The sequence below is a fragment of the Cololabis saira genome, chromosome 2 (assembly GCF_033807715.1).
Source record: "Cololabis saira isolate AMF1-May2022 chromosome 2, fColSai1.1, whole genome shotgun sequence".
Lineage (NCBI taxonomy): Eukaryota > Metazoa > Chordata > Actinopteri > Beloniformes > Belonidae > Cololabis > Cololabis saira.
The window spans coordinates 21,146,066-21,158,744 of record NC_084588.1 but is presented as its reverse complement, the minus strand read 5'-3'; the positions used below and the strand labels follow the sequence as shown (position 1 = coordinate 21,158,744).

The following is a 12,679-nucleotide window of genomic DNA, read 5'->3' as shown; positions in this document are numbered from 1 at the left end:
CTTTTTCTTGCATCATCAGCTGACAACGTGACAGATCTAATTTGAATTAGACCTACTGAATGTAAGCATCTATATTTGTCCTGGTACCTTCTCCACCATTTTCCGTAGAGTGTTGATGTTGCGTATCCACCATCCCACGCCGACAGCTCTGAGCTCAGACCACTGTGGATTGCCTCTTTGCATGGCTGGGATCATGTTCAGCTGCTCCTCTTCTGCCTCTGAGTGGAAGGCCCATGCAAAGTGGCATGTTGAAAGGCCTAACACAGAGTAGGGTAAAGGGACAGGGTGGAGAACACAAACAAAATGTCCAAGATTCAGTCCCACAATTCAATAAACTAGAGATCATATCTCATTATTTCAATGTTACATAATGTTTATGTTTTGACACGGCAGTTATCTTTTACCCTGGTGGAGCAGCTGCATACGGTAGAGCGGGGGCAGAGAAGTGAGCAGGCAGGTATGAAGACGCATTGCAAGCAGGTACCTCAGTCCACACTCATCAAGAGCTTCACCACCTAAACAAACACCAGGAATCCGTGAGCCCGTCACAAGGTTTCATTAGACCACCCAATTAAAAACAATCCTTAGAAAGAAAAATCCCTTGAAACTTCTTTCACTTCAGTTCATACCGTCCTGTCAGAGAATGTCTCTTTTGTCCCTGAACCTTCTTACCCTCTTTTGTGCTTACGCAGCTCTGGAACAACCTGCGTATGTCTTCCTCTCAAAAGACTAAATAAATAGCGTAAGAAATTAGAGAAAAAAGACCAAGATAATACAAAAATCTGCACTGTTGTTTATGTAATAAAGAGTTGATGGCTGGAGATTAACTTGATGCAGGAACACACAATCAAGAAAAAATTGCTTGGCTCCCATGTTTATAACCTTTAGACAACTTAATATTTATGTTATCCTTTACAAGGGGAACAGTTGATGGAGTTGTAGGCACACCAAAGTAAGACAGAAGGCTGTTTGCATGTTGAATTTTCCATGCAAACTACATATTTTTAAGAAATGTTAACGGCCTGTATTGTGGACATGAAAGAACATGAATCAACCAAGGTCTTAGATGTCAGTGTGAAAAATATTAAAAACTTAAAAAAGGTAAGTCTGCAATCTCCAATATACATTTCAGCCTGAACTAACCAATTCAGACTTGATGCAAAAAATGTCCTTGAACCTTTGAAGCTATGTGAAAAATGCAAATGTTATATCAACAGTTTCAAGATGCACAAAAAGTATATTTTTCAACATTGCTAGCAAAAAGAATCAATGCACCACAATAAAAGTTGAGTTTTAGAAACAAATGTACAGCTTGAGCATTCCCATTAAACCCTCAGGTTTTCAAAGGCTTTTGTTCATTCAGACCTGGGACATACTGAGATATACTGAGAGAGGAAAATACTTGAGAGATAGACAAGCCTTTTACTCTCATGACATCTCCTTCTCCAGTGGGTTAAAAAAAAAACTGTTCAATGGTCCTACTTCTCTCTTTAATGAGCCAAGATGGTGACCATTGGAAGTAAGACATACGGGAAAAACTCCTCATCCAACTCCTAGACCAGTATGAGCGCACGCATTCTGCCTTTCAAAGCCAGTGTAATCAGACAAATCTGAGTGTGGAAGTGCACAGCAGACTGAAGTAAGGCAGTAGTTAGACACAGGCATGATATTAAATAACCTGTGTACTGCTGATCCGTGGAGCTGGTGACCTCGCAACTGGTGGTTGCAACGGTATCCGCCAAGGCCACCAAGAACATTTGTTCTAGCCTGGTCAGTCCTGGAAGGCTGGAGTGCATGAGGTGACTGGACAACACCTGTAAACAAAGGGGTTTCCATTATGATTTTAATGAATCGCCTACATTTCAAGTGTTAGTTCTCTCTTTCAAACAGGTGTAGCTGGAAATCACAGAGTATACCTGAGCGTGCTCTGGTCCGAAATAAGTGGGTCCATACTGAGAGAGGTTGATAACTCGAGATTTCCTCTCTGGTTTATCAGTGGCGAAGTTTACAAAGTCGTCCGTGGTAACTGTTTGCACCTGCTCAGACAGTCAAGAAACATTAAACATTGAAACATTAGTAGAACGAGCCATGCTTTTGGCAACTAAAATGTTCTGTGGAGTCATTCTACCTGGAAAAGGTCATTATACTGGTCATCTGTGGACTTCTGAGCTGCATCCCCATCAGCCTTCTTCATCCCCTTTGCAGCTTCCTCTGGTCCTTTGTATGACGTGTCCAAATCAGCTAACATGAGAGAGTAGAGCGGCAAGGGAGGGATGGAGTTGATTTCTGTATAGTCCCTGCCTCCGTCACGGCCAGCCACTATGGTGTCCTTTGCTGTGCTGCCAGTGACGCTGATTGTCCGAGAAAGATGCCTCCTAGCTCCGCCCTCGCCGGCCTCCACATCCCTCACCACAGCTACTTCTCCTGCAATACATTTCACCAGGTGTGCGAGGATTGCCTGGTGACACAGTAGACCAATGGTTTATAAAATGAATCCAACAACGTGAAAATAACAAATCAAATCCTTAAATAATGATAGTGAAATGTCTTGGACTCACTGAATTAGTAAAGAACAGACTCACCTTGGCACGGCGAACCTTTCCCAGGTCCATCAGTTCCAGCAGCTGGGTTGGGTGGTACTGTGGTAGAGTTGGGGACAGGGAGTGAGCTGCCTCAAACAGCCCCCCTTCCTGCAGCCCTGCCGGGGCACGGAGGGCCTCATCTACTCCAGCAGTTCCTTCAAACACACTCTTCGATCTGGCTCTCCCTTCAAACACTGAGGAGGACGCTGTGGTTTGACCTCCAGCAATGTCTGCAGATGACATGTTGCCCTCTTCCCCCTCACCAGGCTTCTTGTCCTGGTGCCACTGGGCATACACGTGCATTTCACAGTCCATACCAATTACTAAGATGCCGTCCCTCACCCAAGATAGGGAGACTGGAAGCGAAGGGGTGCCGTCCACAGATGACACAAGGTCTACGGTCCTGAGCAGGATCCAGCGAGAGCGGATCCCCTGTTTGATACTGCCCCCTAGAGGAAGGGTGATGACAGCCACCCCCTCCTTGCTGCTCGTCTGCTCATTGACCATGCCGGATATGCGTCCATACATAAGAATGTTGGAGCCAACCCCAACAGTGAGGATGTGAGATCCATCCTCCTTTGACAGCCAGTCCAGATGAACAAAGTGCTTAATATTGGGAGAGCTGTGGTCTCTGGTCATGTACAGGTCAGACCTGAGAAAGATAAAAAATCATGAGAGGTTGTTAAAAGTTAATGTTAGGTAGCAAGTCAAATTTGTCACCAACACACAAAACAGCAGTAATTTTCTGACCTGCTGTAGACAAAGAGGTTGGAATCCACACTGACTCTTGCATCCAGGGTTGATGAGGGTCTTGCAAAGTCATCAAGATGGAGAGTTTGCTCTAAAACCCACTCTGAGCCACCAGTGGACTCACATTCATAGATGGACACATGCATAGAGAAGTCTTCTACAGACCCCTGCAGCTGAGGACATGAGGGGCACTTTCTTATATCATTTCAGAGAAAATGTAATATATGAAGATACTGTTTATGTCTCCTGTAAGTGTAGTCGGAGTGCAGGACGTACAATGAAATGTGGGCTCATAAAAATGCTCATTATTACCCAGATGGACCTCAACACTAGACATCTACTTGAATTAGATTGCAAACCCAAATTTATAGGGCAGACTGTGGTTCACAAACCTCACATTATTTTCAGTTCAGTGACTTCTACCAAGATTTAATAACATTTTATGAATGACCAATGACTACACAGACTGAATGTGCTGCAGTGTATAATGGAAAATATGTAAGTATCACTAAAACAGTTCCTCCCTCACTTGCATTATCTACTATGCAAAGCCCTCTATTTATAGCTTCATACACTGTTATCTCTTGAGGGTTGAGGAAATGCAAACAAATGATCTGTATTTACTGAGTTTAAATGTCTATTCCAGTTTTTCAGCCCTTAAAAGGCGTGGTTACCTTAATGGAAGTGATATTAATTGCCACAAGGATAGATTTTACATTAAATACACTCATAATGTAATTGCAAGATCAAGTTCAAATTTGCTACCTGTCCATGTCGCGGCTGTTTAAAGGCCACAGCCAATCTGCCGATGTAGGAACAAGACACAGCTACAGGCCGCCCTGACACACACACTGCGCTGTTGTTATCCTCCTCCTCATTCATGAGGGCCCAGGGTTCCCAGCGGTACACCCGGTTGTTCTGGTCGTCCTCGTGACACCCGTCATCGCCCTCCACGCCGCAGCGCCAGAACCGCACGCGAGTGTCAGAGCAGGTGGTGACTATAAGGTAAGGAGCCAGGCACACGGGATAGATGGAGGAGGAACTCAGATGACCTGACCAGAAACACAAACAGAAGGAAATATAAATAAGTTTCAGAAAAAGCATGTACATGCATTCTGTGTTTTCCTGAGTCAACCTGAGGAAAATCTTTTTGAATTTAATCATAACTTATGACCGACAGAATGTGTAGGCAGTAAATCCAACAGGAATTACTTGGAGAAAAAATTGTTGGCATATTCCAAAATAAATGTAGAACTTTCAGGTATTTTTTTCCCACAACAATATGATCTGAGTCACATGTAAACATTGTTCAACCTGCAGACGGTGTAACCCTGGTAACCTCCACTCCATGGGGTAGGTCGAGCCGTTTACTGTACACCAGCTTGGAGCTGAGGATGAGTTTGCTGGCTGATTGCAGGTTGGCTGTAGAAGCGGAGCGCGGCAGGGGTCTGACAGGAGAGGTCTCTGGAGATGAGTCAGCATTCACAACTTGATTGGGAACCATTAGCTGGCTCTGGCAGCTATAATCTGGGCTTGGCTCATCTGAACACAAAGATACCGAAAGATGTCAGATCGTTCAAGCCTCAGTACAAGAAATTTGATTCCGTCACATGCTTAAGTGCTAAAAATATGTACATTATTTCCATTTTGCATATCAAATAAACACCATGAGACGCTGTGTGCATCCTGGACTTACCAACACAGGCCTGCACAGACTTGAGGTGTAAATGCCACATCTGCAGGACAGAGTTTCTGTTGAGATCTTTTTCTATCACCACCAGGAAGAACTTCTCAGAAAATGGGGCAGGTTGGTAATCTAGGCAGAGTGAAAATCATAACCATCCGACAATCAGGTTTAAAAAAATGAGAAAGGAGGAAAACAAACACTTAAAGTTTATTGTAATAGTGTGGAATACCTTCTCCAGATGGAAAGGCTGGTGTGTATGCTTCTGGTTCCTTCTGAGGTTTGTAACCTAGAATAAAATCCTCTTGGAAGACATGCAGCAGCTGGGTGTTGGAGCCACACTGGATGAATATGGACATCAAAACAGTTTTACTGCGTCTGTTGATTAGACGGTTTCAGCATTTCAAGCCAGAATGTCTGTTCCCCACTGATCTTGGGTGGGTGTGGAAAAACACAGAGCAGCTGCTAACCTGGTTTGTGATGACATCCAGCTCTATGATACATCCAGGTCTGGCTGTGGACTGTTGACTGACGATGTTGAACACCTCACCCACCAGTTTCTAAACAGAGAGGCATTTAGATGTAGTTTCATGTCTACACAGGTCTACAGCTGTTAAGGATATTGTATATGAAAATAAATAAATGAATACTTTCAATACAGCCAAAAGATACATTTCAGTTTGGTTCACGTGATGTAACATATGCAGTGTCAGTTACTGTTTAAACATGCTGATAATACATTTGTCAGCCTTAAATAAAGCAGCCTCTAACCCTCTCCAAACTCTGTTCCTACTTCTTTTGTTAAAAAAAAGCTAACAAAACAAAACACTTGAAACTGTGTAAGACATAAAACAGAAAAATTATCTGACAAAAGATTTTGGAGAGAAAAATGTCACATTTGAATGTGCGACAACTTTCTGATGTGCAGTGGCAACCGAGTGTGTTCACCCACAGATGTTTCAGGATCCGACAGCTCATCCAGTAGTTTTCTGGCATCCACAACAGCTTGATAGAGACGCAGGTTTTTGCCATCTGATGCCACAAAGCAGGCGCTGGCACTGTTACAGTAGGTTCCTGGTGGACACAATACAAAGTCCTTTCTCAGAAAGCAGAAAACAATCATATAATGAAAACAATTCCAGGCTGGGTCTAAACAAAACAAACAAACAAAACAAAAAAAAGGTATGTGATCTGTAAGGCAAAGACATGCAAATATGTTTACAGCTGGTAAGCAAGCATGGCAGAGCTGATTACATTTTTTGGGAAAATCTGACATGTAAGATTGGCTTCTGCTCACAGACACAAGCACTAAAGACCCGTATTTAGTAACCAGAGTGCACATTTATCACTGCATTCGTTCTGACAACATTTGAGTTCTTTCCATTTATTCATCAAAGGCATTTATGCATGGTCGCCCTTTATACATCATGTTTCTAAATGCTCTAGATTCTAATTTATATCCATATAGAGAAAAATGTATGATGTGCTTACCAAGTACAGAGCTGGGTACCAATGTAGGCAGCCAAGCAACATTGCTGAAGGCAGAGGTGTGAAGAGAGTTGATACGGGCCAGTTCAGAGACTCCTCCAGTGCAGGACAAGGGTCCAATGTGATCGACTCTCCACAAAATCAGCTCACTATATATGGCGTTGGGGTCATGGAAGGTCCTCGTAGCAGCATTACGAAGCTGCTTCCTGTTGATGTTAAAGCAGCACATCACAAAGAGTATCGGTTTTCTCTGAGAATACATATTTGGAAGCAAATCAGCACGTCTGCAAAACATGGCAGTGAGGATTTAATTGTGAACGCTATAGTAACACCAACCCAAAGTGCATTTCTTCTCTAACATTTTGCCTGATATTTTCTGATTATAACCTTTTGTCAGACGCCATATCAAGGGAACAATCATGCTTCATTTTGTACGAAAAAAATGGTTTGAAACAGAAAAATAAACAATAATTTGAACAAAGAAATTGCTTAATGGAGCTTTTAAATAGTTGTCTTTCATTAATTTGGCTCAGAGACAGGAAAAAGTGAATTGGTGGTGTAAAATCAAGGAGCGATGGAAAGTATGGACAGGGTCATTAGAGCGAATAACAGCTCTTCTGAACAGCTGAGTGTTTGTCAAATTAACCCATTTCTGCTGCATGTTATCAGTGAATGCCACTATGGCAGTTATTATGCACAAATTACCCCAAGTAAAACATGCCAGCACAAAATGTTATGGAAAAGCACCAGGTGCTTTTCCATAACAAAGTTATGTTGTTCAGACATGGCAGGGACATCAGATAAATAAAAAGTACTACATGTCACACGGAGGGTTATGAAAACCTGACCATTTGCTCCTTGTCCATTTATTATTCTCCTCTACACTATCTTTTTTTAAAGTCTGTACTCACAATTACAGGGCCAAATGTGTGCATGTACTGACACATGCAGATTGGGTATTCTGCACTGACAGGACAGTTTTCTTGAGATGTAGTCATCACCTTGCCTTATCTTTAATATATCCATTATATTACCTTTTTTATAGGCACCTCAACTTGGCAAGATTTATTAGCACTGCAGTCCTGTATGTGTTGAAAGAACCACCATTTAGTTTCTACAGGCATTAAGACGAGTGTCTTTGGCTCTTGGGGGCGTGTGTTGCTCACAGCACGCCGGAGGACAACTGCACACAGCTGAAATTTTCTTCAAACTGGATCCATCTTACAAGGAAAAGCAGTCACTATCCCAGCAAGACAGAGCCTGTCCAGCCATCTTGGTTGTTTTGGCTCCTGGACACTCTTGTAAGAGTCTTCGCCTAAAGCTTGTCACTGTTGCTTTGCAATTCGTTCTGTATATTCTGCGCTGGTGGAAATGGCTGTGAATTGAAGGGGTACTAGAGAACTTTGTCATGAAAGAGAACTTTTGCAAAGTAAATGGGTTTGGCTGGCCAGGCTAAGCAGGACTGGCATTTAAAGAATAAACCGCTGACTGCTCCCCTTTTAATCTGTACCTGGGAAGTCCCCTTGGAAGGGGGAAAGATGGAGGCTGTTCCCCTTCCAGGCTGCTGGGGGCTGAGGGAGGGGTGAGCAGGGCATTATGGTGAGAAGTCGTCAGCAGCAGCGGCAGCACTGTGTGACAGGCCTGGTCATTCAGATGGAAACGGTGGCCGCAGTACCGAAACTTGTGGGAGACTGTCAGTACGTTGGAGAAGGCAGAACGCTCAGCAAATGTCACTGCCCACTGCAAGACAAACAGAATCACAATATTGTGTATGAAAAAAAAACAACAAAAAAAAAACAGAATACACTATAATATAAACTGATGACATGTGGCATGAAATTTAGAGGGCTTACAGGAAATGCACTTATCATTTTTTTTAACCTGGTACCTGATTGAGAGATCCATCTACATGCTTGGAGACCATCATGACAGCAGGACTAATGCCAGGGCGGAGTTTGGGTAAGGGGGTCACAGCAGGCGAACCCAGGCAGGCTGAGACGGAAGCTGAACGCGATACACGCTGAATCATTCTCCCCTGCTCGCCTGTCGCCGCACTCTCACTCTCAGTCAAAGTGCAGGCGTACATCAAGATGTTTTTACTCAGTGAATTGGCATCACCTGTAGGAAATGCTACTGGAATGCGCGAGGAGAAGGACACCTGGTGGAAGAATTTGTGAAAAACTGAATACATAATGTGTATAGGTATTAGTTATTCATTCATCTCTATTTAGTGTTTCAGTTCATCCAAGGGAACATTAAAAACAATGCTACAAAACACGTGTCCAGTTGATAACAGCTTCTTATGTTACTTTAAGTGCTACCAAAGCCTCCCAACACATGCTAAAAATGCGGTGTTCAAAATATGCTCACCGCAAAGTCTGAAGTTACAAATCACTGTGTTGAGAAAATATCTAAAATACATCAAAAACCAAAACATGATAGATACTGCTTCAGGCTATCAGCGTCTGGCCCTTTGAGATCTGATCAAAGCACCATGACATATTACCAATAATCACAATGTTTATAAGACTATAAGAGAATATCTCTCCACCGTTAGCTGGTGGTAACTGTTGCTTTTAGAGGCGAGGGTGAGCAGCAGAACCCACAGCAATCACAGTCCATAGATGAAGAAGACTACCATGGTTCCTAAACCTTCAAGCCACACCTACACAACTGCAACTATACCTGCATTATTGAGCGTGAGAGCTCGACTTGTACTTAATTGAAATCCCAAGAGTTATGACTAAAGAAATGACTTTTCTGATTTGGTTGTGGAGGTTATTACATGTATATTTGTAAATTTTTATCATTTGGCTCACCTGAACCTGTCTAAAGATGCCCTGGTTGAATTCATCCAAGTACTTAACATGCCAAACCAGGAAAGAGCCATCAGTGGGATGTATAGTAAACAGCATGTCCGGGCTCTTGTTCCACTCCGTGATTAGAGTCTCCATCTTCCTCTCCAGCAGCATGGAAGGCAAAGGCATGCTGGAGCTGGATCCGGGGGAGGATGCCTTTGTGCTTCCTTGCTCCCCTGAATCAGCCTCTTCTCCATGTTCTGATGATGCTTTGTCAGACATTTCATCCAGGTCTAGGAGACAGGACACAAAATGCTTTCAACACATATTCTGCTTTTGATTTTCACCCACCCACTTGAGATTATCCAGATGTGGGTTGACAGGGGTGCAGCCATGACTCTCCACAGCCACCTCCACCAGCTCTTATTGAAGAAGAGCTGGTGGAGGTGGCTGTCTCCAGCTGAGAAACATAATCTCTCCAGCATGTCCTGGGTCTGCCTAGGGGCATTTTCCCAGTTGGACTTGCCTAAAACACCTTCCCAGGGGCGCATCCACATAGCACCCTGATCTGATACCTGAACCACCTCAAATGGCTTCTCTGAATGTTGAGGAGCCGGAGCTCTACTCCGAGTCTCTCTTTGGATAACTGAACTGCTAATCCTATCCTTAAAAGGGAAGGTCCAGGAACCTCAAAGAGGAAACTCTTTCCAGTGTCTTGTATTTTGCAATCTTGTTCCTTCAGCAAGAAGACAGCCTTGCTTTTGGCTCAACTCTCTTGTTACCATCACAGACATTGCAATGTCAACATCCGCAATATCAATATTGCAATTTTGCTAAATAGAAAACTCCAAAAAATGCTAGTTTATTATTATGTCATGGATTGACCCTCTAAATGGGAATATATTCGGCCAATCAGGTAGAACCTCACTGACTTGAGATTTTCAATTATTTAGTGTAATTAATTCATTTTTTTGTTATTTTTAATTCCAACCTCATCAACTACAATATTGCACATTGCATGTTTTTTTATATTATACACCCCAAGTTTAAGAATATACTGGTTTGATTGTGGATCATACCGATGTCAAACTTCATTGGGGATCCCTCAGGGTCCAGGGGGTCGTCAGCACTCTGCTCCAGCTGCTGCTCAGATAACTTCCGGAGCTGGAGCATGAACAGGTCCATAGAGGAAGTGAAGCTGAGGTCCTTATTGTTGAGCCAGTGAACCATGAAGCCTCCACCACCTGAGCCATCTTCTGAGTTGAACACTGCAGAATCAGCTAGCACTGCTGGGATATCTGACAGAGGTAGAAAGTGACATACAATGATAAAACTGAAGAGAAAAACAATTAAGAGAGACCTGAAAAGGATATAACTGAAGTTAAAAGAAAGTTTATGCAATGTGATTAATTTATTAACCAGGCCATTCCAAAGAGAACAACTCACCTGTGCTGGGGTTAATACTGGCTGAAATATGGAAGTGACACAGGGCATTGGCATGATGAGCAATGTGGCGGTGAGTGTGTGAGTCCTGCGTGCCGAGCTGAGAAGGCAGGATGTCGCTGTGTGCCACCAAAGCAGAGGACCGTCGGCGGCCCCGGCGCAGCTGTTTTAGGTGGTGAATGGACTAAGCAAGCAAAAAGCAGGAGTTAAACTAGCTACATATTTGTTTTACATGTACATAGGCTACTTTAAAAATAATAGAATGGATGTATATAGTTTCTATTAATGCGTTTAAAGATCTAAGGGTACCTCTAAAGCATGCTGGATCTTGTCCTTATTGCCTGCCAGGCCTGGCAGGCTCGAAGTGAAGGAGTGCGTGTTCTCAGTGATCTGCCCACCAAGCAGACTATCTTCTGGTAACAGGGTTTCTGACCATAACCTACACACACCGTCCTCACAGGATGTCAGCAAAACATTGCACACTGAACCCCTGTAAAATATCAGAAAAATGCTACTGTCAGTTGACTGTTCCTTTTTTATTTGCACTTATCTCTAATTTGTCAGTTAAACAAGCATTCAATTTAAAAGGGACTGAAATAAGATTGGTGAGGGAACGACACAAATCTTGTGGGAGACAGCTATTTCAATGTTCAACAAAAAACTGTGTTCCCATGGTGACACAAGCTCCGATACCTCATTTTAAATCACATTCTTCGTCTTAGTCCAACACCACGCAGACCAGTGGCACTGTTCAGTTGGATTTGGCCTGCCTTGGCATTGTGCAAACATTTGATAAAGATTTTAATTTGTGGTTATTCATGTATTTATTAAGGGGTGAGTCAAAGGTTTTCGGAACTCACTTGAAGGGTGAGCATGGCTAAACAGATCCAAGGTTGCTTTCTGATGTATGTCAGTGAAGCTGAATCTGAAAATATCCCTCAAAGAAGAGCTAAAAATATCAATAATACAAAAATGGACAAAAATTTTCCTTTAATTTTTGAATTATTACAAGTACAAGTTTACTTCAAAAAAGGCAATGCGCTGATGATAGAGAATGTTAAAGTTTGAGGAGGTTAGTTGGGTGTACAGTATATGCACATTACACATATTGGATGTTAATTTAAGGCTCCTGAAGAATGATGGAGAACAGCATCATAATTTCCAATTTTACTTTAGGTTGTGACTCATCCCACATTGGCCCTTACTGATGAAATACTCGGCAATGTGTGTGTATGACAGAAAAAAATAGAAAAATGTGCAAAAGACAAACATTGTGTAGTACTTGCCAAGCCCTGCCAAGGTTGGAGCATTTAAATCTTTACAGTTGGTGTAAAAACAGACAGAATAAAGAACGTGTGTTCTGACTTTCCATAAAGTGAAACTTTTTTTTTCAAATTTGCAAAACTCTAGAAATGTATAACTGACTGGACAGGATGTAATAAATATTAGCACTGCACAGTAAATAGAAAAAAGAAAAACGCTTTTGCATGTGTGTTCAGCAGAAGCTCAAACACTATTCTAAATTATATAAAGAAAACATATAAGACGTAAATATGGTCTCTGTGTGCTCTTTCTTACTTGGGCATGTACTTGCTGGTCTTCCTCCAGGACATACCGGTGACCGAGCGAGGATGGGCCAAGTAAACAAAGGAGAAGTGAACTGGAGGAGGCTTTTTATCCGATAGGTCCAGGACCACCACTGCAGAGCGCCATCCCGTGGTGGGATACCAAACCTTGAGTAGACAGTCATCCTGTGCATGCACACGTGGACATTCATTATATACTGTACCAACATCCTTACAGTTGAAAAAAATGCTTAAGTTATTTGGTGCTTTGCTCTGCCTAGAAAATACTTTTATACCTTCCCAACTGTTGCAAAGTATTCCCCATCAGGAGACCACTTGGCAATGTGAATAGATGCTGCAGTCCTTACA

The 12,679-nt window shown here is 42.6% G+C and overlaps 1 protein-coding gene across 4 annotated transcripts in view; it reads right to left on the bottom strand.

Moving 5' to 3' along the window:
- The window catches only part of dmxl2 (Dmx-like 2), a 46,504-nt gene that overhangs the window by 22,034 nt on the left and 11,791 nt on the right, over positions 1 to 12,679 (bottom strand). For all 4 annotated transcript variants that reach the window (XM_061740200.1, XM_061740207.1, XM_061740215.1 and 1 more), the window contains exons 6-27: positions 12,607 to 12,673; positions 12,324 to 12,496; positions 11,055 to 11,235; positions 10,749 to 10,929; positions 10,382 to 10,600; positions 9,324 to 9,595; positions 8,393 to 8,662; positions 8,015 to 8,244; positions 6,508 to 6,710; positions 5,969 to 6,090; positions 5,487 to 5,576; positions 5,249 to 5,357; positions 5,029 to 5,148; positions 4,647 to 4,874; positions 4,098 to 4,384; positions 3,333 to 3,505; positions 2,583 to 3,234; positions 2,129 to 2,458; positions 1,917 to 2,036; positions 1,679 to 1,814; positions 405 to 515; positions 88 to 257 (exon numbers count right to left, since the gene is read on the bottom strand). In XM_061740200.1, coding sequence (XP_061596184.1) covers positions 88 to 257; positions 405 to 515; positions 1,679 to 1,814; positions 1,917 to 2,036; positions 2,129 to 2,458; positions 2,583 to 3,234; positions 3,333 to 3,505; positions 4,098 to 4,384; positions 4,647 to 4,874; positions 5,029 to 5,148; positions 5,249 to 5,357; positions 5,487 to 5,576; positions 5,969 to 6,090; positions 6,508 to 6,710; positions 8,015 to 8,244; positions 8,393 to 8,662; positions 9,324 to 9,595; positions 10,382 to 10,600; positions 10,749 to 10,929; positions 11,055 to 11,235; positions 12,324 to 12,496; positions 12,607 to 12,673 — 4,444 coding nt within the window. The remainder of the gene's footprint in view (positions 1 to 87; positions 258 to 404; positions 516 to 1,678; positions 1,815 to 1,916; positions 2,037 to 2,128; positions 2,459 to 2,582; positions 3,235 to 3,332; positions 3,506 to 4,097; positions 4,385 to 4,646; positions 4,875 to 5,028; positions 5,149 to 5,248; positions 5,358 to 5,486; positions 5,577 to 5,968; positions 6,091 to 6,507; positions 6,711 to 8,014; positions 8,245 to 8,392; positions 8,663 to 9,323; positions 9,596 to 10,381; positions 10,601 to 10,748; positions 10,930 to 11,054; positions 11,236 to 12,323; positions 12,497 to 12,606; positions 12,674 to 12,679) is intronic.